We start from the raw sequence: 24291 nt of genomic DNA, 5'->3' as shown, positions 1-24291 counted from the left end.
GGCATTTTGGTAAGTATGAAGTCTAAGCGGCGCTCAAGATGACTTTTCAAGTTTACTTTGTTTTTTCTTTTTGTTTTTAAGTGTTTTAAAAAACAAAAAGTTTAGACCCTTTTTTCCATTACTCCAACTTTTGTGCCCTAAGAGTAATTTCTCAAAATTGTTTTCCAACAGCTTTTTTAGAGAAATATGTCATTTTCTTTATTGCGTGCTGTTCCCAACTTTTATGGCTTTCTTCCAGGAAAATTATTACTGTTTATGATACTAAGAGTTCCAGAAGCTTAGCTACAATCTATGTGTTCATGATGTAGCAGTTTCTGCTAGTGTAGCTTTCAGCAACAGATGGCATTCTGAAATGCATTTGTATGTGATATGTGAGTGTACATAGTTTTCATTTTCCTCTGATTCATATTAAAGACCATTTTAAAAACAATCAGGGCTGGAAATGGATAGCGAAATTACACAACAGGTGGAGGGTATAAACTGCTGTCAAAAATGTCTTCCTCAATAGTGAGGTAGCATAGGAGAGGCCTTGACATTGGGTTGAGGAAACCTGGGAGTACAGGACCTCAGTCTTACTGCAGAAGGGTTGGAGCCTGGGAGCATAACACAAACATCAGGCCTGGTCACCTGGTAGATTGTTTAGTAGCAGGCAAGATGAAAGACATTCCAGGGAAGATCCAGAAGACAGCAAAAGAGTCCTCTCCACTTAGGCACTGACCCTACTTGATAAGGAAAATGAGATGGGGAGGTTCTTTGAAAGAGAAACAGTCCTGATAGAAATTTGAACTTTAATCTGATCAAATATTTATCCAAATAATTTTAAACCAAGGAAGAAGAAGTTTCTTTACTTGCTGAATTTATCCTTCTCTCTCAAATTTCTGAAAGTGACTCTAGAGCAAGGTGAGGTCATTAGTGGAAAGTCTGAATAAATGTGCTTATATTTTCGCACACCTCATCCACATGATACTCAGGAGTGAATTGGCGATGGAGCATGTATGAGAGAGATCTCTATGAAGAACATTAGAAAGCAGTATTCAGGAGTAAATAAATAAGCATGACATGTTCCTTGTTGGGTATAGAATATTATAAGTTGTCAATTGGTTTATATATTTAATGCATTTCAACCACACCCCAACAGATGTCTGTCAGTAAGAAAATAGAAAGATTGTGACAGCTATCCTGTGGATACACAAACAAAAGGTAGCTCTAACTGAAAGGGAATACATTGTAGAAAGTGATTTCCATAAGGATGGGAAGCGGGGAGAGGTAGGGAGTAGGTGAAGGGAAATTCACAAGTTTTTCACATATATTTTTTATTTTGCTAAATCTTTTGTAAAATGCTCATGGTTTACTTATGTTTAAAGAAGATAAAGGTTTGGTGAGACTTTTTATGTAAACATTTAAAATTTTTTAGGGGGAAAATGTGGGAAGTTTGAGGCTTTCATATTATCTCTTATGGTTTTTAAATTACTAAATATTATACTGGTGAACCATATACTGATTTCATTATCATAGACAGGCAAGTTAAATATTAAGTGTTAATCATTTATTTTACAACCTCAATAGTTGAAAAGTACGGATTCCCAAACCTCCTGCTGGTTTCTTGAAAATGGACCTGGCTTGGAATTTAGTCTTCATTGTCCTCCTGAGTTTTTTATGCTGGGGATTAGACTGGGAAACAGATAGAAATTTCATTTCAGCTGCTGGTCCTCTAACCAATGACTTGCTCCACAAGCTGGGCAGTCCCCTGGGAAAACAGGATTCTAGTTTTGTGGCAGGTGATAAGGACATTTATATTTGTCACCAATCTCTGCCTGCTTCCCTGCCAGAATACTTCAGTAGTGTTCATGCCAGTGAGATTACTCATTATAAAGTATTTCTGCCATGGGCACAACTTCTCCCTGCAGGAAGCTCCAAGAATCCAGACAAGGAAGCTATCCAGTGCTACCGGAGACTCCTGGAGGCCCTCTCAATTGCAGGGCTTCAGCCCCTGGTTGTCCTGCACCACCGGGCCCTAGCTGCCAGCACTGTCCAGAGAAGTGAAGTCTTTGCTGACCTCTTTGCTGACTATGCCACATTTGCCTTTCATAATTTTGGGGACCTTGTTGGAATCTGGATCACTTTTAGTGACCTGGAGGACGTGATTACGGATCTTCCCCACCAGGAATCAAGAGCTTCACGTCTCCAGACCCTCAGTGATGCCCATAGGAAAGCCTATAATATCTACCATGGAAAATTTGCTTCTCAGGGTAAGCATTGACCATGGCTGCCAACCTACCAGCAGCCTTCATCACCCCTCTTCCTTCATCTTAGCCTTTCTTCCCACTCACCTTCGATAGTCTTGTCACATCTATACATCAGGGAGAAATTAATATTGTAGTAAAGATTTCCTGATGGAGAAAGGAAGGGGTGGTTTGTATCACCAACGTTTCCCTTGCAAACTATCCCTTAGACATCTAGTTTTTGCAGCCACCCAGTTATCTTTCTGCCCTTTTTCCTGTCAACTGTCCTACTTCCCTGACTCTTCCAAAGCTACAAGACTGCCTTCCTTTTCCCTTTACCTCCCCCGTGTACAGAGCAGTTCATTCATTCCAGTTGAAGCCTACATTCTAGGAAGATAAATACATAGATAAAGTGGTGATAAAGGCATAATTATAACCATCCATAATCTTGGTTCAAAGGTAATTTGAGATTTTGATTTCGTAGATATGGGTAAGATTTTAATAAATTCACCAGGTCATTCTGAGATACACCAGTTTCGACTATACAAGCATTCTTATTTTTATTGTATGCTGTGTAAATATATATATAGTATATAGAATAGGCATACTTGTATATCCTACTTTTTATTTATTTTTGCATGGGCAGACACCAGGAATCAAACCCATGTCTGTGGAATGGCAGGCGAGAATTCTGCCTGCTGAGCCACTGTGGCCCGCCCTGTATATCCTACTTTTTAAACTTAATGTATTTTATGAGTATATTCTCTTTAAAATGCTTTGAAAGTATGATTTTTCAGTGTTTCCCATCCTATTAGTAGATTATGAAGTTTAAAATGAATGAGTTAAGATGACTATGAAGTTTTTACATATGAGTATATTCTAATTTTCACTATTATGTTGCAATGAAAATTCATGTATATAAATCCTTGCCTACATCCTGATAAATTCCTTCAGTTGGATTCCTAAAGTTAAACTGATTGGGTTAAAGTCCTAAAGTCTTTAAATCATGTCATTTAATTATTTTCCATAAAAGTTGAGATAGCATAAGCAGTTATAAAATTGCTCTTCTCACCCTACTCTACCCATATTTTTTTCAATCATGTAATTCTGTTTATAAAATGTAAATATAAATAAATCTTTAGAAACAGAATTAGATAAGTGGTGGTGTAGGGCTAGGGAAAGATAGAGGAGGGACTGAGAAATACCTGCTACGGGATACAGTTTTTTTCTGGAGTAATGGAAATGTTCCAGAATTGACTGGTGATAAATGCACAACTCTGTGACCATACTAAAAACCATTTGGGCAGACTGCACAGTAGGTGAATATATCCCAACAAAACTCAAAAAAAATGAAATTTGGACACCGAGGGGAGAGAGCCATGTGATGATTGAGGCAAATTAACATCACTACCAGTTTTAAATGTTATGATTTCTAATTTGACAGCTGAAACTGTTATCTCTTTGTAGTGTTAATTTACATGTGTTTAATTATAGAGGGCCAAACATTTTTTCCTGTGTGAAAAAAAAAAAAAAGCCATAACAGGGATATATGGTGAGCCATTTGAGCTTTGTGTGTGTGTGTAGACCAAGGCCCAGGCACAGGGCTCTGGGACCCATAGTGATAGCAGCAGCCCCTAGTCACATGCCCCTTACTGTGTGGGTGGGCAGTCCTGTCATTTGAGCCATTTTAGATAGTGTTGTCAGGAGGGTTTCAGTTGGGCTTACCATTTTTACAGATTTGAATGAATGACAGGAGCAAGAAAACCTGGACAAGAATCTTCCCAGGCGAAGGGAAGTGTGTAAAGCCCCTGCAGTGAGAGCAGCAAGAAGCCCAGTTCCTAGAGGTTAGTGAGATAGGAATACAGTGGTAGGTGATCAGGCCATTTGCTGGATTTGAAAGTTGATTTTTTGGAAAGCCCTATTGGCAGTAGTTGAGCAAATACAGAGATGTTTGTTGGCTGTAATCCCAACATTCCCCCATCCCATGTTACCACTGTGTTAAATATTCTGTTGATCGTTCCGTATCTTTTTTCACCCTTTGGTACCCAGAATGATGTATTGATACAAGGCCAAACATTTTAAATACAGTTATATATCTTTTTTTTATTTCAGAGAAGTAGGTATTTTAGCAAATAAAGCACACGCAGACGTTTTTTAAGAAAAGACATTAAAAGAGTCATTTACTGCCAATTAGGAAATAAATGTGTTGGGTGCAAGGGTGGTTCATTGGTAGAATGCTGCCTTTCATGTGGGAGACCCAGGTTCAATTCTTGGACCATACAGACCACTTCCCCTGCCCAAAAAAAAGAAGAAAAAAAAAAGTGAAATGCAGTTCTGAATTTTTTCTAATAATTTTTTTTTGTCTGGTATGATTTACAGATAGCAAAATGCATAGATCTTAATTTTTTTATAGTTTAACAAATGCATATTCCCAAATAACCCCTATAAGAAAAATATAACATTGGGCAGCGCAATGGTAGCTCAATGGCAGAATTCTCACCTGCCATACCGGAGACCCAGGTTCAACTCCCAGAACCTGCCCATGCCAAAAAAATAAAAAATGAAAAAATAACACTAACCATCACATCAGAAAATTTTCTTATTTCCTTTCCTAATTAATTCCCAATCTCAAAAGCAACCATTAATCTGATTTCTATCACCATAGATATAAGTGGAATCATGCAGTATGTCTATTTTTGTCTACTTTCATTTCAACATAATTTTAAAACGCATGAATGCATATTGTTGCATGTATTAATATCATTCCTTTTTATTTCTTAGTATTGTATGGATGTACCATAGCTTATTGATGCATTAATCATTATCATGAATAAAGCTGCTTTGAACATTCTTATTTTCTTTTTGTGGGCATGTTTTCATTTCTCTTGGGTAAATACCTAGAGGTAGAATTGCTGGATCAAAGAAACTGTCCCAACAGTTCTCCAAGTAGTTGTGCCATTTCGTACTCCCACCAGCAGTGAATGAGCTTTCCAGTGGCCCCACATCCTCACCAATATTTGGCATTGTCAGTCTTTTCTATCTTAGCCATTCTGGTAGTTAGCTCATGTTATTTCCATGACTTTTATAAATTACCAAATTATAAAAATGTAATTTCTATCACAGTTGCATGTGTGCTTAAGCAATATATTGTTAAATTGTGCTGGTTTTTGAGCACTATAAAATAGTATTACGCTTTTGAACTCTTCTGTATTTTTCAACTCAAAATTATGTTTTCAAGACTTACCCATGCTGTTGAATACAGCTATGTAGTTCATTCTTTTTCACTGCTGTGTAATATTAGTCCATTCTCTTGGTTATGAGCATTTGAGTTTTCAAAATTTTGGCATTATGAAAACTGTTGCTATGTTTTTCTACTGGCTTCACCAATTTAAATTGCCACAGCAATGTATGAGTTTTTGCTGATCCTGCCCACCCCCAACACTTGTAATTGTCAGAATTCTAAATTTTTGCCATTGTAGTAGATGTAAAATGGTATTTTTTTATGACCCTGTTTAGCTGATTACAGGTTGAGCATGATTTCTTGTGTTTATTAGCCATAATCATTTCCTCTTCTGTGAGATGCCTATTGTGTCTCCTGTTGAGTTGTCTTTTTCTTATAGAAGTTTTTAATATATTCCCAAGTCTGATCTGTATTGGTTATTTGTGTTGATAATATTCTTTCAGTTTTTAGCTTGTATTTCATTTTCTTTATGGAATCTTTGATGAACAGAAGTGCTTAATTTTAGTATAGTCATATTTATCTTTTGGTTAATTTTCTGATAGTGTTTTTTTTTTTTTTTTTTGGTGGTGGTATTTTATGAGATAATCAGCTGTTAGTTTTCACCAAATATGTACCTTTGTGTCAGGTACAAAGGTAACTATTGTATAGAACTTGCTTGGTGAATATTAATCCTCATTGTGTTTTCTGGATAACGTATATGGATATAGTATGTATGATATAGGTTGTTCCTGATCTCTTTGGCCTAGATAGCTTTGGACCTGAGTCATTGTGCACTTCTGGCATTCCCATCTCCTTCACGGCAAATATCTGCCTCTGAGTGCCCAAGTGCTGTGCTTCTTGAAGTCCACCCCATGAATGAGTTGTGAATACTGATCAAATACTCGCTGGTCACCACCTAGTTGATGGCATAAGGGCCCTTCTTTGTGAGAGCTATAGTGCTGGGACCAGGTTGGAAAAAATGATAGTTTGTTGGAGGGAAAGAAATGAGAGTTTGTTGGAGGTTTTGTTGTTTTTGTTTTTTAAAGATCAGTCTACTTTTTATTATCACCTAAAGCTGGTTATTGTAAACAATGTTAGTGATAAATTGCTCCTCCCTGCCACGAAGAACCCACCTATTGCCCCCCACCCTAGATTCACCACTGATTCTAAGCTGGAAGAGGAGTATGGGGCTGGGGTTGTCAGATATTTTCTCCATTTCCTTCTGCCTGGGGAGACCCAGCCATGTGGGATGGCTGTGCATTGCCTAAGGTATGGCTTCTGTCCATGTTTTTCTTGTTTTTTTTATGGTGGCCCTCTGGATTGAAAGTGGTTATTGCCATTCCAAAAGGAAAAGCCAAGTCTTCTTCACACAACCCAGACTTCCGCCCTCCTTCAAATTTCATGTCCTGCTTTACTGCTTAATTATCTCTCTGATATCAAGTTTCTTGCATCTGCTTTGAAGGCTTTTGTCCCAGAACCATTTTCTGAGATGAACTCCCCTTTCCCTTTCCTCAGGGCCCTGGCCAGACTTCTTCCCTTCCTTGAAACTTTAGTGACCCATCCAAGCAGAATTTCCTACTCTGAACCTCTACCATGTCTGATAAGTACTTTCGAGTTGCATTATCGATTAGTATTACATTATCATTTTTTATCAAGAAGTAGAGCTAGACTGCTTGGCTACAAATCCCAGCAGTGCTGTCTAATTGCTATATGTACTTGGGCAAGGATAGTATGTGTTGTTGTTGTTGTTTTAAGTCACTTTTTACTAATCACTAAAATCCGTATCCTATTATCTTAGAATTTGTAGTTTCCAAATGTTTTAATCTATCTCCCCTCTCTGATGCATCTTTGTTCACAGCCATCTTTTGGGGAGTAATTTTTCTGATAATCTGCAAAAATGAAAGCTATTCTTAGATGCTAAGATCTTTTTCCTTTTTAAAAAAAATCAACGCTTTTAAAAAACTGATGAACTTTATTTTTAGAATAGTTTTAGGTTACAGAAAAACTGAACAAATAATACAGTTTCCATGCACTATATCCCTCCTTTACACCTAGTTTCCCCTATTATTAACAGTTTATGTTAATAAGATACATTCATTATAGTTAATGAACCAACAATGATACATTATTAATAAATGAATTCCATAAGAAATTTTGTTCATTTTTTCCTTGATGTCTTTTTTTTCTGTTCCAAGATCCACTCCAGGATTCCACACTACATTTATTAATTATGTCTCTTTAGGCTTCTCTTGGCTATGACAGTTTCTCACTTTCCTTGATTTTGTTGACCTTGACAGTTGGGGGGGTAATGATCAGATATTTATATAATGCTCCTTTATTGGAATTTTTCTGATGTTTTTTTAATATTAAGACTGGGATTGTGGGTTTTGGGGAGGATGGCCTCAGAGTGCCATTTTCATCACATTTCAAAGGTATACTCTGTCAAAATGATCTACCACTGTTGATAACCTTGATCACCTGGCTGAAATAGTGTTTCTCAGGTATCTTCCCCATAAAGATATTCACACCCCCAACCCACCCCTTTCCTTGCTGTACTCTTTAAAAGAAAGTCCCTGTGCACAACCTACACTTAAGAAGTGGGGAATTATACTGCCCCTAATCAACACTTTAAAAAATTCTCTTCTAATTTTTCTGTGTTTGTTATAATACTATTGATACATTTGGTGTGCTGTCACTGAGGAGGATTCAAAAGAAGTGAGAAACAATTCTTGGCAGGGAGTTGGAGCTGGGGAGAAAGGAGGACAGAAAAGAGAACAGTAAAAACTGCTCAACACTGGGACACACTGCAGGATAATACTGACAGTCCCCGTCCCATCTCAATCCTGGCAACTGTGGCTTGAAGCATTGATTTTAGCAGTTTAATGCTGGCCAAATTACTTTTCTTGAAGCATTTGGGGTAAAAGGGAAGGGGATATTTTTGTGTAAGACAGCAATGGTTCTTGGAGGAACGACCCCACCCCCCCCTTTATGTTGGAAACAGAGATGAGTTTATCTTTCAGTGAGGTCTCTGAGACATGCTTTGACACCCCAAAGGTCCAGAGATGCCTATAAAGGACATGGACTTACCAAGTGCTATGGGTTGATTTGCTTCACAGGCTGAACATAGTTCTCACAGCAAATACTGATTTCTGAGTTCTGTGGACACAAATACCTGTCTGTAACCATATTCAGCAAATTGCAGGGTAAATTATCTTAAACCAGAGCAGTTAAACCCTTTCAGTCACATAGAAGATGTGAACTGCAAACCTAGAGTGAGTATCTAGTTTTGAGTCATTGACCTCTTTTTGTGCATTATTATGAGAAGCATAGTTTATGCTCACTTTGAGAACCACATTGGTTTTGCTTTTTGTGTCTTTTTTGCATGATATAACAATTTCTAGGATTTATGTATTTGTTCACTCTAATTTAGAAACAGCTTGCAAAGTCAAGTAGAAATGATTTGTGTGTTAATTGTACTTAAGGATTAATTATACCTGTGATTTATTTCATTGATCTAGAGATGTTACTAAGTTATACATTTAAAAATGTTAAGCACAGGTTGAGATATGTGGTCCATGTGTGCTGATGTGATGATCGATCGGCCAAAGGCTGAAAATCTCAGGAAGGTGAAATGGATCCATCTGGCACAATCTAAAACAACTAGAAAACATGTAATCTTAACAGAATGAGGACTAAATGTGTCCAGGTGATAATCCATGCTCAGAGGATTTCAGAGTTCCATTACACTTATAAAAATAAGCTCTTCTGTAGTCAGTAGTGGTGGTTTCACCCCCACTCCATGACTGTTTCTCACATTTTGGTCTGAAGACCGGGGCGTCAGAATTATTAGGTAGTTTGTTAGACTCTACATTCCTAGCCCCACCCCAGTGTGCTGAATCTGAAAGTAGAACCTAGGAATTGGCATTTTAACAAGCACTACAGATTATTCTGATGCACACAAAAGTTTGATAAGCAATGTGATCAGATGTCAAAGCAAGTGAGTGGGAAGTGCATGTTTCCCGTTGTTTTCCCTTTAACACTCAGTCGGAGCTTAATAGATGCTTGTATGATGAATAAAGACCATAGAATAACAGCTTCCTGAGAGCATCCCTCCCTTTAAAAAGAAGTTTAGAAAGGAGTTCTCTTCTCACCACCTTTTCCAATGCTGGTGGCAGGACAGGCTAACTGCTTTTATGCTTTCCAAATGTATTCACATTTCGTTGGCCTGATTTATAGGAAACAGTCTCTAAAGATAGAGTATTTTTATTTAGCCACCTTGTTTTCTTTTAGGTAGGATAAAAGTCATATGAATGACTTTTTTAGAAATCGTTCTTAAGTAAGCGAGTGCCCAATAAAAAAAATTGGTAGGAAATGATTCCCCAAGTGGCTTTTGTGTTCAGAGCTCCTGACCTTGCTCACCTACCTTTCCTCTGCTTGGTTTCAGGTGGAAAGCTTTCTGTTGTCCTACGAGCTGAAGAGATCTCAGAGTTCCTGCAAGAACCATCCTTGTCTGCCCTTATCAAGGTGATAATAGCAAAAGAAAGAGCATCTATAATAGCTGAGGAAAGTTGCAATTTTTATTTTACAAAAACGTGAAATTTTTGTCTGTTGGCTTGACATTTTTACAAATGCCTCTTCTGAATGATATACATTTTCTAGATTCATGATTACTTTTTAAAAACAAAATCTCATTTGTTGTAGTCCCCAGACCCTGCTTGGCCAAGTATCAGCTTGCCAAATGAAGAAATCAAGTGCCTTTGCTGGCTCTGACTGTTGATTCAAAGACAGTAAGACGGTTTATTAGAGCAGAGGTAAATTTATAGCAAAGCAGATACTAGGATAAAGGATATTTTTTGAGGTGTTCCCTAGAATAGTCATCCTGGTTTCTACCTTCTCTGACTTTTTTTTTTTCTATGAAAACTTTTATTTTGTTGTTGTTGGTACTTAAGCAATTTTGCCCATAGTTCACTGTACCCTGGACTTATGATACCAACTCGTCTATGGCCGATTAGGAACCAGGCCAGACTACATTCTTCTTAGGTCTATTTGGTTACTAAATGACAATTCATTAATGATTCTTTCTAGAACCTTTTACATGAACTCGGTCACACTGATTATGCTACAAGATAATGAGGAACCAGTGTTAATTCAGATGAGCACCTCTGAAAAGGTTTGCCAGTTTCCTATCCTGTTCTAGCCAGATTTTTTGGAAAACCTTGTGGAAAGATTGAAATTTCCCACCAATATGAGACTGCATGCAAGTCTTTACAACATAAAGAAGAAAAAACAAGAATCCCAACATAGCACCCAATAGCCCTCCACAGATAAAATCAACAAAATGAACACTGTGAGTCACTGCAGTAGGCTAATATTCCTTAATGAAACCTCTAAGACCAAACAAAAGGACATTGCTGAATCTATTACAGAAAAGAATGGGCAGCAAGCCCTTGCTAATACTCTCTAATTCCATGGTATTTCCCTGTCCTGAAAGCCTGATAAGTGTTTGTAAATTTGTCGTGCATGTAGTCTTGAAGCAATATTTGAACTCTTTTAAATGGAGTGAAAATTGCTTCTGTTGTTCCTGCAAGTAATGCCACCCTGCTACAAGTTAGAAACTCTGAGGTCCTGACATGCTTACAGAGAAGGCAAGTAAAATCCTCATACAGACCAAACATAAGGGCCAGTGTAGTTGTCTTCTCTATTAACAGGGAAGGATTCCACCATGCAAGCTTCAGAATCTGTTACTCATCAACTGAAGTATTGCATCCCGGGTTTTGATCCTGTATAGCTGTTGCCAAAAGAGGACCTTCTGAATAAGAAAAGTGATTGCTATATTTTTGAAAGCTATACAACAACCACACAAGTAATGCTTCATTTCATAAACATTTGTATGATGTACTATATCTCGTTTTGAAGATGTTATGATCAGTAGGCTCTTTTCATGGGCTTCTGAATCCATCATATTGCTTAAGAACTTTCTTCTTTGTGAAGGATTTTTTTTTAACCTCTGATAGATAGCTGGAAGCAATATGACTATCTGAATGAAGCTATAGCAAAATCAAGAATGGAGATAAAGGGACAGTAAAAACTTGGTGTTCCAAAAATTTGTTTCACTGTAATACCATCTGGGCTTGATGGTAGCTTTTTGATATCTTTTCCCGGTTTCATCCATTCTTAATGTCTTTTAGGTACTCTCTTCTGAAGATAATTGTGGTAACTGAATTTCCCATCTCTGCGGGCATCCAGATCCATGCTCAGTTAGCAGCCTGCAAACAAGCAAGGCTCCCATAACTTTTTTTTTCTAGTAGTTATTTAATGACATGGGAAAATAAACGTTACAAAATATGCTGGTTATTACAAAGTAATGAGTAGAGGACAACTTCACTTTTGCCATTAAAAAAAGTTTTAAAAGTATCAGTATACCTCGAAAAAACTGGACAACTAGATACCCAAATATCAGCAATAATCAAGTTCTGTTCAGTGATTAAACATTTGTCCTTTTGCCCCATAACTTTTTAATATATAATTTTAAAAAGAATAAAGCATCTGAGAATTAAACAGCTTTGGCCCAGGAAAAGTGGCTTCTGGGCAAGGTAGAGAGCCATTGGCTAATAGCAACTCATTGTCCCAGTTCTGCAACGTTGACAAGATGCTGTAAAGATATCATTCTGCCCACCAGTATCTGTACTGGGATGGGGCCCCACATGTCCAGAGTCCAGTTTTCAGATATACAAGTTCAGGAATTTAAAATCGAAGTATGGTAAAGGTCTGGATAACGAAAAGCTGATTGCGTGGTCTGAAATGCCATTTAAATTAATTTACAAGAGGAGATAACTACTATCAGTAATCTACTCAAGTTCTTCCCATAGGTCTGCTCAGAAGATTAAAGTGCTGATCATTGCAGTAGCCTTTGAACTGATCTTTCTATCCCAATCCATGCCTCACAGTGTTTATGTATTAATCTTCCAAAACACCATTCCTATCAATTCCCTGCTAGGAAGCTATACTCCCCTGAATCAGTATAAATTCCTCGGGACCTTCAGAGTACAGCTTTCCCTCTCATCTCCAGTTATTCCCTAGTGTGTGTGGTGATTTCTTCCTACTCCCCTGCATTTCCTACTCAGAAGACCTCTTGCTCTTCCTCAAGTTGTCATCCAACAAAATTCTACCCATTCTTTAATGTCCATGTGATTATACTCTCTCCGTCAAGAGGCCTTGCTTTGTGATACTCCCTTGCTCAACACAACCATTGTGGTCTTCTCCCACTTGGGACCCCATAGTCATTTGTTTAACCAATGATTTGGTCTGTGTAAGAATCACCTGGAGAGCTAATAAAGACCACAAAGAACAACGCTTAATCTTGTGAGACAGAACCTAGCCCTTCCCAGGTTTCCCAAATTCTCCGTTGATTCTAATCATCATTAGTGTCTAAGAACCACTGGTTAGACTTTTCTTATAGCACTTCTAACTTTCTGCCTTCTCTTAATGTACCTAATGTTTACCTAACATTCCCTATTAAATTGTAAGCTTCTGTGGCGCTTACTCATCTTTAAATGTGAATCCCCAGCAGTATCCAGCACAGTGACTTTCAAAAATAAGAACTCAGTGATTATGGTGTGGCTCTGAATTGGCAAACAAAAGCAAGAACTGAGGAGCTGGGTAAGAGAAGGTTGGGTTGTACTTGCCAGAGTGGCATGAGTGTGTTGAGTATATAGTAATCGGATTGGGAAAGCAGTAGGCAGCCACTTGTGAATCAGTTATCAAAGATCCACACTGCACTCATTTGTCACCAAATGGCATTACTCCTTGTCCTTTTGTCAAGGGAACAGGTGATCTATATGAAGAAAACACAGTCAATGATGTAATCAGGACAAGGGTACAAATGGAGTAGCCAACCAGGCTCATTGAAGGAAGCGGGATTGGAATCATAATGATATTTTTATGTATTTGGATTTTTGAACCTGAAGGTTTTAGAACATATGCAGGCCAGAGACGGGGACAGAAGGGTAGCTCCTTAATTGGAGAGTGGTTGAGGAGATGTTCATGAGGTAATAGAATGGGTCATGCTAGGGCTAAATAGGATGGACTTTAACCTGTGGCCTGAAAGAAGCCAGGGACTGGTCTGAAATTAAAACAAAATCCAAAAACCTTGCAGGGCCTGCAGAGATCACTGTGAATCCCTGGATGGCTAAGGGCTTCTTCCTCACTTCTGTCCTGGCTAAGTGTGTCCTGGCCAGACAGGAGAAGGGGCATACTGGCCATGAAGGGGGTGCCAGCTGGAGGCAGCTCTGGTCTCTGGTTTCACTATTACTTATCTACATTGGTGGTAATACATCATTTCTGATATACATTCACTTATTCATACAGTCAATCATACACATTTATTGAGTACTTACCATCTGACAAGTACTTTGTTAGACATCTAGATGATGTATTCCCAACACATTGAAGAACCCCAAACACATTGTCTCTCCATCTCCAGCTTCTCCCTGACTGCTTTTCTCTTGGAAAATTCTGCTTTGGAAGATTCCATCTAGTGATAAGGAAAGAAACACAAAAGAACACTTCTACACAACTTTTTGTCTTATAATTGTTTCTGCTCTAATGACCCTATTTACTTATTTCTAGGACTCGATCGATTTCCTCTCTCTTGATTTGTCTTATGAATGCCAAAATGAGGCGAATTTACCACAGAAGCTGAATAAATTGCAGGTAATTTGAGCCATTTTCATATTGTTGAATGGTGAAAATTCCAAAGCATATATTAGACATTCAGCATTTTAGCTGATGTGTAAACTGAACTTGCATCAATAGTTAAGAAAACCTGCTGAGTTGCATTTTGAGAGATTTCCACTGAAAGCATCATTAAAGAATATTGGGATGTTACTCAGTCTTTCCTAGAAAGGATAATGAGGGCTATCTTATTAAGGTAAATATTTGCATGGCTCTTCTGTTCCCTTTATGTAGAAATCTACTGAGAATCAAAATTCCAGTGTTCATTCTGAGTCTTAAAAAGACATTTCACACCCAGGCTACCAAATCAGAAACCATCTATGGGGGCCTACCTGTAACTCTGAACTCTCCTTCCTCTGCCCAGTATTGTTTTAGGTGGATCTAAGGATTTCATCCATCTACCGCCCTAAGGGAAAGCGCATCAGGAACCTCCTACCCAACTTTTAGTCTTCTTTTCTATGCTTGGTTACTGCTGTGATTAATTAAGTTAATTCCCTGGATTTTTATTCCTCTTTCTCCTGAGTGCCTATAATTAATTCACTGGGGATTTCTTGGATCTTTTGAGTCCTGCGATATTCCTGTACTTAATTCTGAAGAGCTACTTTCTTAAGGATTTCTCTGGATATCTGATCACCAGAATTCACCCATGCTTTTCCTCTTGCTTCTGTAGGTTTGAGCACAGCCCTTCCTCTCATCTTTCACCCCTGGGCCCATAAGGAGCCAGGCAGAGCAGCCATTGTCTCCTTTGAATCCAACTACCAAGAAGGATGCTTTGTCAGAGGAATTATCCACTTAAACCTCAAGCTCATTAACGCCAAACCCTCGATGATTCATATAGGTGAAATCTCAATTTTACTTGAGGCAGGAAACTTGAAATGGACAACAAGCATTACTCCAGTCCCAATTTCTGTGTTTCCATCTGACACACACAGACTACTTTAGTTATGTATAAATAATAAGATGCCCAGTAGCATTTCCTATCTGCAGTTACCAAAAACAAATAGATGCATCCATAGGACATTTTAGTAACAGCTACTATGATTTTAGTCTTGCTATGTACTAGGCACTAAGTTAGGCACCTTATTCCCACCTAATCACTAATCCTTGAAGCACACCTGAGGTCAGACCCTGTGGAGTGAATTTCAATGGGATTTGAACCAGAGATTTCTCATTCTGAGACACTACTCCTCTTGTCAAATAATAAATCCAAGGCTGGTTATGCTATAATGAGGGTGCCATATTTTAAAATTACATATGATTTTAGTTGTTTTTATAAACACCTCATCTGAATCTGAACTTGCTTGCCACCCACAGCCTATACTTGTGGTCTTGCTGGCAAGATTTTCTGGGCCTTAAAATAGCAGTATAATGTCTTTAGGGTCTTACGCCTCTGATGACAAATCTTTTATAGTCGTTAAGGAATTAAACAGAAATTGTTGCTAATCTAATGGGTTCATATCATACACTGCTGACATTTTAAAGCCATCTCACTTATGCAGCTATGGCATGCCTCAGAGAGGGAGTCAACAGAAGAATTGTCAAGACTTGTGCTTGAGGATGTGGTTTATAGTGTTTCTCTTTGTCACATCAAAACATTTTTAAGAAAGTCTCCTCCCACCCTTAGTTCATTGCTGGCCAGCCAAATAGCAAAGCTTTTCATGGACCAACTTGCAACTATTACTATGCCCTGCAACTTTTCTTTATTGCTTTTATTTCTGTGAGTAGAAATTCAATTCCAGATGTTGCACTAGACAGCTCAGATATAGCCCCCAAAATTCAGAATTACAACTGTGATCACACAGCACTGAGGAAACAATCCCACATGTCTAACAGAGATATAGGATATTGTCCCTCTCTGGGATCATAGATTTCTGGTAGCGTTTCCTACCTACAGGTGCCACACCTAGAAAAGGAGGAAAAGCTGAGTTCTCCCTGAGGAAAGGGGCTGAGTTGTGTTCACCAGAGCATGAACTGTCCCATTACAGCTTTCTTTCAAATTTATCCGTACCCCTCATCCCAAATGCTCCTGCCCTACCCCTGTTCTTGAAGGGGCCTTTTCTCATGGGCTGCAAGGGAAGAGGGCAGAGGCAGTGCACCCATCCATTCCCATCCTTTCTCCTCGGAGCATCTGCCTACCCTCTCTGAATTGCTGGGCCTTCACCCACCACCAAACATTGTAGACAGGTGTATTAGGGCAGTGGAGAACATCTTTAGACCCAGAACTTCTATGAAAAGCCTACAGCATATCCAGGAGATTTGCACGAGGGGTTGCATATCTTATTTATGAGAAAAGGCTCTGTTCCCCTGGGGAATTCCTTAGTAAGCAGAAGGCAAGACAGGATATCACAGGTTGCCACCATTGCTTATTAATCTTTCAGGAAGCAAAAACTTCTTAGTTCCTTAAGAGTGCCATCCCTCATGGTTTGGAGCTCATGCATTGACCTAGCAGGGAAAGAGCAGAATTGTGTGGAGTCATAGCTCTGCCTTGTGTGTCATGGGCAATTTAGCTTCTCAGAGCCTCTAAAACCTCATCTGTAAAGAAGAAATATTATTAAGCAGCCATGAGAAAAGAAAGAATGTGCCTAGCTTTTTTTTTAAGTAGTTGCTATTGTTAGCTCTCGGTAGCCTTTAACTGCTGTGGGAAAAATGAGCAACCCTCCTAGAAATATTTCCCTTATCACTGAAATGGCTTGACTTGGGTGGTGTTGACTGCACCTGTTCCAATTTAATGATGATGGCTCATTTCCTTTTTTTTTTTAATTGTAAAATATAACTTATATACAAAGCAAAGAAAGAAAAAAAGCAATAATTTTCAAAGCATACTTCAAATAGTTACAGAGCAGATTCCAGAGTTTGTCATTCTACCAGCTCAGATTTTTCCTTCTAGCTGCTCCAAAACACTGAGGCTAGAAGGAATTTAATACAGTGATTCATATGCATTTGTTAGATCCCATTTTCTCTGTTATACCTCCTCCTTCCCCTTTAATCCTTCTCCCAATCTATAGGGATCTTTGGGCAATGACTGTTCTGGGTTTTTCTTGTTGAGAAGACATGTCCACGCTAAAGGATAGGAGGATGGAATTCATTGATAATCTTGGAGAGGCCTGTCCCACTGAGTTTCAGGATTTATCTGACCTAGGAACCCTTTGGGAATTATATGTTCCAGGAAGGCAAACCTAATACATGAAATCTCTATAGAGTCTCAGTTTGAGCCCTAGATGTTCTTAAAAGTTAACAGGAATGATGTTGGTTGGGGTTTAGCAAACCATAGCAATTAGGACTATCTAACCAAAGCTTGAATTAGAGTAGCCTCCAGAATAGCCTCTTTATTCCAGAGTTGGCTCCTTTCATCTTTTACATTGAAAAATGTCTAACATTTCCCAAAGTGTAATGAACCCCTATGAAGCCATCTTCAGCTTTAGAAGCTGTCAACTCATGACTGATCTTCTTTCATCTATACCTCTGTCTTCCCCCCACTCCAAACCAGCTTATTTTGAAGCAAACCCCAGACATCATATCATTTCATCCATAAATATTGTGATGGTCATACCTTGCTGAGGCTTTTAGTGATATGGGCTCCTGAGGTGAGTGGGCTGTCTTGTTCATGTTTCTAACATTGTCTGGTACTAAGAGGTATTTTGTAAGCCTGAGATGAAGGAATAGGTGAACACTCCCCCTCAATGGGGTGAGGGTGATCTGTGCTGCTGAACAGTACAGCTATTTCTTCCTCAGAACCTAGAATTAATTCCCTTTATTAACTCGAGATGCCTGGAGGTCATTTCCAAAGTCAGATTGAGTGTTTGTAGTTTCTCATCTTGGAAATCTGTCCCTGTTAACAACATTCTAAGAAGCTTGAGTTTATTTGCTGGCTTTTTTCTTTTTTAGACCATTGAACCAAAAGTGAAAGTTTTTGTTTTCAACCTAAAACTCCAAGACTGCCCCTCCACCCAGAAGAACCCAGCCAGGCTGCTATTCAGTCTTCTTGAAGGTAGGTGATGATTGTTGGACAGAGTTGGGTTTTTTTTTAGCATGGGCAGGCACTGAGAATCGAACCCAGGTCTCAGGCATGGCAAGCGACAATTCTGTCTACTGAGCCATCGTGGCCCGCCCACTGGACAGGTTTTGAGTGACATTCAGTGTACTGGCTCACTGGAGAACAAGCTTGAAAAACTGGAGTACCAAACTGCTCTTTGCCTGTCTCTTCCCTTCTATTCCCCTCCTTCCAAGGTCTCTCATCTCTGTCTCCTCAGCAGTGGTTGCTTCATATCTCTCTCTCTGCCAGCCTCTGTTTACCCGTGGTCCCAGTTCCCCATTACCTCAGCTTGCATGTTGCTCTGGCAGGCACCTGATCCATCTTAGGAATAATCTCAGTGTGTCAGTTACATTCTTGAGAGTGAATCTAATTGCTTGGTTGTGGATCAGGATACTGTTACTAGTCCAGTGAGATCAGGGAAGGGGTGTGGAGTCTGTTAAGGCATCAAGGGCTGAGGACCATATCAGCAGAGAAACTGAAAGGCAGCGCCCATAAGTGCCATCACCCTATTAGGTCAGAGTGCAGGAGCAGGGATTAGCAGTGCTCTTTCTACCACATGTAACCTCTCCCACATACTGGACTGGGCTTCAAAGTCCTCATGAAGTCCCTCCACAGATTGCATTTCATAACCCTCATCTTAACTTCGATGGCACAATTTCTGTACTTAAATTCCATCCCTTTCTGACGTTTGAGTTCTTTAAATCAGTGGTTCTCAGAGTTTGGGGTTCTCAGACCAGCAATATCAGCATCACCTGGGAACTTGCTAGAAATGCAAATTCTCAGACCCTACCCCAAACCTACTGAACCAGAAACTCTGAAAGTAGAGCCCAGCAATTGTGTTTTAGCCAGCCCTCCAAGTAATGCTGATCTACATTCACATTTAAGAACCACTGCTCTAAGTTAACATAGGTAAAAATTTTTTCTGACTGCCTTAAATCCTTAGCCCGTGAATGACATGGTATCTTTCAGAGGGGCCTGGAGCCATTGCTTAGAGTTTGGGTGTGTTGTATAAGTAAGAGAAATTTCTGATTGCAGGCATGCATGATCTTGGTTGCCTTTGGGTAAAGTTAACTAAACTTCTTCTCTTACAGCCATAAATAAAGATGAAGTACTCACCATTGGGTTTGACATTAATGCATTTCTGAGTTGTTCATCAAGTTCCAAGAAAAGGTAATGTTAGGGTTCCCATTTAACTATTAATAACTTTTGTAAAATACTCTGCTGTTCTTCATGTGTGTAGTCTCATGGGATCATTACCATCCACCTCTCAGGACAGTGAGTTTATTATGGTCGTTTGATAGGTGGGAAATGAAGGCATAAGAGGAGAGAGAAGGAAGAACCCATCTCTCCCTGAATTTTACTCTGGACCCTTTACTGTGCTGGCATTCTCTCCTGAGTGCCATACAACTACTAGAACTGGGATTTGAATGCCTGCCTGCTGGTTTAAGATCTTGTTGGAGGTAGTGTGATCTTGTAAAGGGTTGGTTTAGAGCATTTTGACCATCTCACTGAAGTTATATGATCTGAGTAGGTGAAGTGAGTTCTCTGTACTCATTTCCTTGAGGTAAAATGGAAACCACCTACCCCATAGGAGATAGCATAATAGGAAAGCCAGCTGTTGTAGCAGTGTGGTAGAGGTAGAATTGTTACTATTGTAGATGCCTTTTCAAGAAAGAGGTTTTAACCTGTGGTGAAGTTCAAATATTTTTGTTACCAAATCATTAAGATATAGAAGTTTGTAAATAATTAACTTTAAAAAAAAAGAATAGAGCAAATTGAGATTATACCCATAAATACATTGCTCTCACACCTACATTCCTATGTGTTCCTCAAGTTCCAACACTGGGAACTAGCCAGCACTGTCAGCACTCCATGGAAGTGCATTGTACCCATAATTTCATGCATTGTGTATTAAGGAAGGACAGAAGCTGGGAGACAATCATTTGGCTTCTCAGACCTTCAACTAGAGCTGTCTTTGTTGGTCACCTTAGACATTTCTAGCACAACTCTGTCCAAGGGCATAAACTTCATTTGTCACCACCTCTTTGTACCTTTTCTCTTCCAGTTTTCTGTTTTCCTGAGACATATCTCCTCCCATTTTTCAGTCTTCTCTACTTATCTAAAGTTAGCAGTTCATTCAAATCAGTAGACATAGTGCAACTGTGTGTCAGTTTCTGTGTGGGAGTGGGAACACCCTGAGAAGTCATAGATAGGTCAGACTGCTGCTCCTTGACTATTCTTGGAGTCCTCCAAGGAAGGATGGGCTACATCTTTTCAGAAAATTCAAGTCTATAGTAAAATGATTACTCAGAGAGGTCAGTGAGAAATCCAAGAGGTAACATAAGTGATACCAGCCCCAAGGGTCTCTCCTTAACACCTTGACCTATTGATGCTTTGTTTGGAGCCCAGCTTCAACCTTGGCTTACATTGAACTGGCACCTGGGTCCTTACTCATAAACAGTGCTGGAGAATCTGCTGGTTGCAAGGGCAGCTGGAGGGAATTCAGAAAGAACTGAAACAGAGATTTTCCTTCAAGAATCTTAAGATCTCAGAGAGACAGAGAGACTCACCAATGATTCTTTTTTTTTGGCTTTTAAAAAGGGGGATTTAATAAGTTGCTAATTTACAGTTCTAAGGCTGAGAAAATGTCCCAATTAAAATAAGTCTATAGAAATGTCCAATTTAAGGCATCCGGGGAAATATACCTTGGTCAGGAAGGCTGATGACGTTCAACGTTTCTCTCAGCTGGAAGAGCACATGGTGAACATGGCGATGTCTGCTGGCTTTCTCCTGGTTCTACCAAAAGGGACTCTCTCCAAAATGTTTCCTCTTTTAAGGGATTCCAGTAAACAACTCCACCTTCAATGGGTGAGACACACCTCCATGGAAATCATCTAATCAAAAGTTACCACCCACAGTTGGGTGGGTCACATCTCCATGGAAACAATCAAAATGCTCCCACCCAGAAATATTGAATGAAGATTAAAGGACATGGCTTTTCTGGGGTCCACCATAGATTCAAACTGGCACATTCTACCCTCTGAACCCCAAAAGACATGCCCTTTCCAAATGTAAAATATATTCATTCCATAACAGTATCAGAAAGCCTTAAACCATTTCAGTAATAATACATTTAAATACAAAGTTAGAAACAGTATAAAATCTCATCAAGTCAGTTACAGGCATGGTCTGTCCTGAGGCAAAATTCTCCTCTGGCTCTGGATCTGCAAAACTCAGAACATGTTATTTACTGCAAACATATAAAAGAGGACTATTCATAGGATACATATACCCATTTCCATAGGAGGAAGGAACACAGGGGGCACCGGACCCATACAGTTTCGAAAACCTGCAGGGCAAAGTCCTTAAGATTTCAAGGTCTGAGAGTTATTTATCTTAGGGGCTTGTGAAAGTGGCAGTCCCACCCTTTCCAAGGGACTATGCCAAGGCCTGCCTCTCTCTGAAGCAACTTTGGGGGACATTGGAGAGGCCACCTTTTTCTCAGCTCCACCCTCTCCAAGCATTGGGGCTGCACTCGGGCTCTCTGCCTTCTCCAGGGCACATGCTCAACCCCTCCATGTGGTAGCAGCTAGTCTCTCCCCAAATCCCAAGAAATGTGCTTCACCCTTTCCAAGGCCTGAGGCAGCACAGTTCTTTCACTGCAACGAGATGGAAGGCCCATCCTCTGTCTTTGGGGCAAACTCACCTTCTCCACATGCTTGGGTGGGTCCGCTTTCCTGGCCCAAAGCTTTTTGACTTCAGACCTCAGCCTCCATGGCATTGCCTCTGAAGTTATTTTTCCTCCAACATGTCCCTTCTCTGAACGCCCCCAGTCCAGACTGGCAGCGGCTGTGTTTATACAGGTCCCACAACACTGTCCTTGGCTTTCTGTGCAGTAGCCTTGGATCATGCCCATCAGACATAAGGAGTTTCCATAAATCCTTCCTGGATAACTCCACGTTCAATCCTAGCTTTCTCTGAAATGGCTGACTGGTTTTACATTTGGCCAAGAGCTCATATGGGGCACTATTCTCTGAGGTCTCCCTTCCTGGAAACCCAGAATTTTCCAGAATATCAATTTCTAGTTTCTTTGTAGCCAAGAGTTCAGTTCTCAGCTTATCTCTTTCCTGTTGCATTTCACTATAAGTGTGAGGAGAAACCAGGCTACACTTTAGAGATTTAATTTGGAGATTTCTGCTAAATATCTAAGTTCATGGCTTTTAAAATCTGCCTTCCAGCCAAAACCACTTGTCAATTTTGCCCGATTATCTGCCATTTTAAAACAAGAATCGCCTTCCTTCCAGTCTGCAATAGCACATGCCTCATTTCTATCTAGAGGCTGGTCAGAAGTATCTTTAGAGTTCATGTTTCTACCAATAGTCTCTTCAAAGCATTCTAGGCCTTCTCTATCAAGGTTTTCACAACTCTTCCAGATTCTTCCCCTTATCCATTAAAAAAGCCGTTCCAACATGTTTGGTATTTGCAAACTGCATCAGTACCCCGCTCTCCTTTACCAAAATCTGTTTAGTTTGCTGCCTGTTGGAATGCAATATACCAGAAACAGAATGGCATTTAAAAGGGGGGATTTAATAAGTTGCTAGTTTACAATTCTAATGCTGAGAAAATATCCCAATTAAAACAAGTCTATAGAAATGTCCAATTTAAGGCATCTGGGGAAAGATACCTTGGTTCAAAAAGGTCGATGATGTTCAATGTTTCCATCTCAGCTGGAAGGGCACATGGTGAACATGGTGGTGTCTTCTGGCTTTCTCCTGGCTCTACCAAAAGGTCATCAGTGATTCTTAACAGCAGACTGAGTGTGGCGGCACAGCCCTGGGATACCTGAAGTTGCTCAGAGCATAATGATCAGCTCCGTGTGGGGAACTTGGCAGGACTGACCATGGAAATTGAGGCTTTGATCTGCTAAATCACTTCCCAAGTTAGGCAAACACAGGACTTCCAGCTCCAAAGCTTAAATGGGAAGTTCTAATTTACCCTTTTCATCCAAGCCAGAAGGACAGAGCCAGGGTCAGGAGCAGTGGAATAGGCTCAGAGGAAAGGTTAAGAGCAGCTGAGGCTGTGCCCTATCGAACATCACCTGTGTACTTGGTTGTGCTCCAGTCAGGCGTATTTTTTGGATAATCCACAACTTTAGATCACCATTTCCCCTCCTCACTTCTGTTCTAGCAAATGTGGGTGAGTTGATGTTCAATAAAATAGTAGGTGCTTCGGTTTGGAAGGCCCTTTGTAGGGGCTGTCTCTTCCCTGCACTCTGGAAGGGAGTGCACTCTACAGTGTACCAGTCGTGGAGTCCTCCTGCCTTCTCTGTTTAAACAGCTCTAATTCTTCACAGCAACACTGAAGTACCTATATATCATTATCTGTGTTTTCATATAAGGGAACTGAGGCCCAGAGGGCCAAGTAACTTACCCGAGGTCTCTGTTTCTCTATCACTTCTGCCATTCTGCCCTTTGGGCCAACCTAGTATAGCATCCTCCCAATTGTCATTGAACAGGGAGATGCTTTTGTACTCTACCTCCTTGTGTAAAAACTCTCTTCTCCAGACAAAACGCCCACTTTTGCCTACCCTCCTCATGGTTGCCCTCTGCTGGGCACAGTTTGTAGCATGCTGTGGTATAAACTTAGTGGATGATGAAATCAAGGTAGAGGTTTGTATATCAAAATGTGTTGCATGTATTAAGATTGGTACTTTTATGAGAAATTTTTGTTTCTGTTTAATGCACATACATTCACAAACATCTACAATCTGCACACATAAGTAGAGGTACAGTGGTTAGAAGTACAGGCTCTTATGGAATATTCATATGTTAAGATGTTCATGTTCGTATGTTGTTCTGTTTAGTCAATAAAAATAAAAAAATAAATGAAAGCTTACCAAAAAAAAAAAAAAAAAGTACAGGCTCTTCTTGACCAAAAGGGAAAAGAGAGAATAAGATCAACTTTCAGTGGCTGAGAGATTTCAGAGAGAGTTGAGAAGTTATTCTGGAGATTATTCTTATGCTTTATATAAATATCTCATTTTAGTTTATGGTATATTGGAGTGGCTGGAGGGAAGTGTCTGA

At 39.6% G+C, this 24291-nt stretch overlaps 1 protein-coding gene and 1 pseudogene across 1 annotated transcript in view; one reads left to right on the top strand and one right to left on the bottom strand.

The window, feature by feature from the left end:
- The first annotated feature begins 34 nt into the window (after positions 1-34).
- Positions 35-24291, top strand: part of LCT (lactase) — a 58662-nt gene continuing 34405 nt past the window's right edge. Inside the window, exons 1-5 of the mRNA XM_077153673.1 lie at positions 35-2249; positions 9887-9966; positions 14071-14154; positions 18061-18163; positions 19300-19378. Of these exons, the coding sequence (XP_077009788.1) occupies positions 1610-2249; positions 9887-9966; positions 14071-14154; positions 18061-18163; positions 19300-19378 (986 nt within the window). The 5' untranslated portion in view covers positions 35-1609. The remainder of the gene's footprint in view (positions 2250-9886; positions 9967-14070; positions 14155-18060; positions 18164-19299; positions 19379-24291) is intronic.
- Positions 10407-11640, bottom strand: LOC143677580 (mitochondrial nicotinamide adenine dinucleotide transporter SLC25A51-like; annotated as a pseudogene).

Source organism: Tamandua tetradactyla, chromosome 3 (assembly GCF_023851605.1).
Source record: "Tamandua tetradactyla isolate mTamTet1 chromosome 3, mTamTet1.pri, whole genome shotgun sequence".
NCBI lineage: Eukaryota > Metazoa > Chordata > Mammalia > Pilosa > Myrmecophagidae > Tamandua > Tamandua tetradactyla.
Note: the sequence above shows the minus strand (reverse complement) of the source record. Positions and strands in the feature narration are given on the sequence as shown.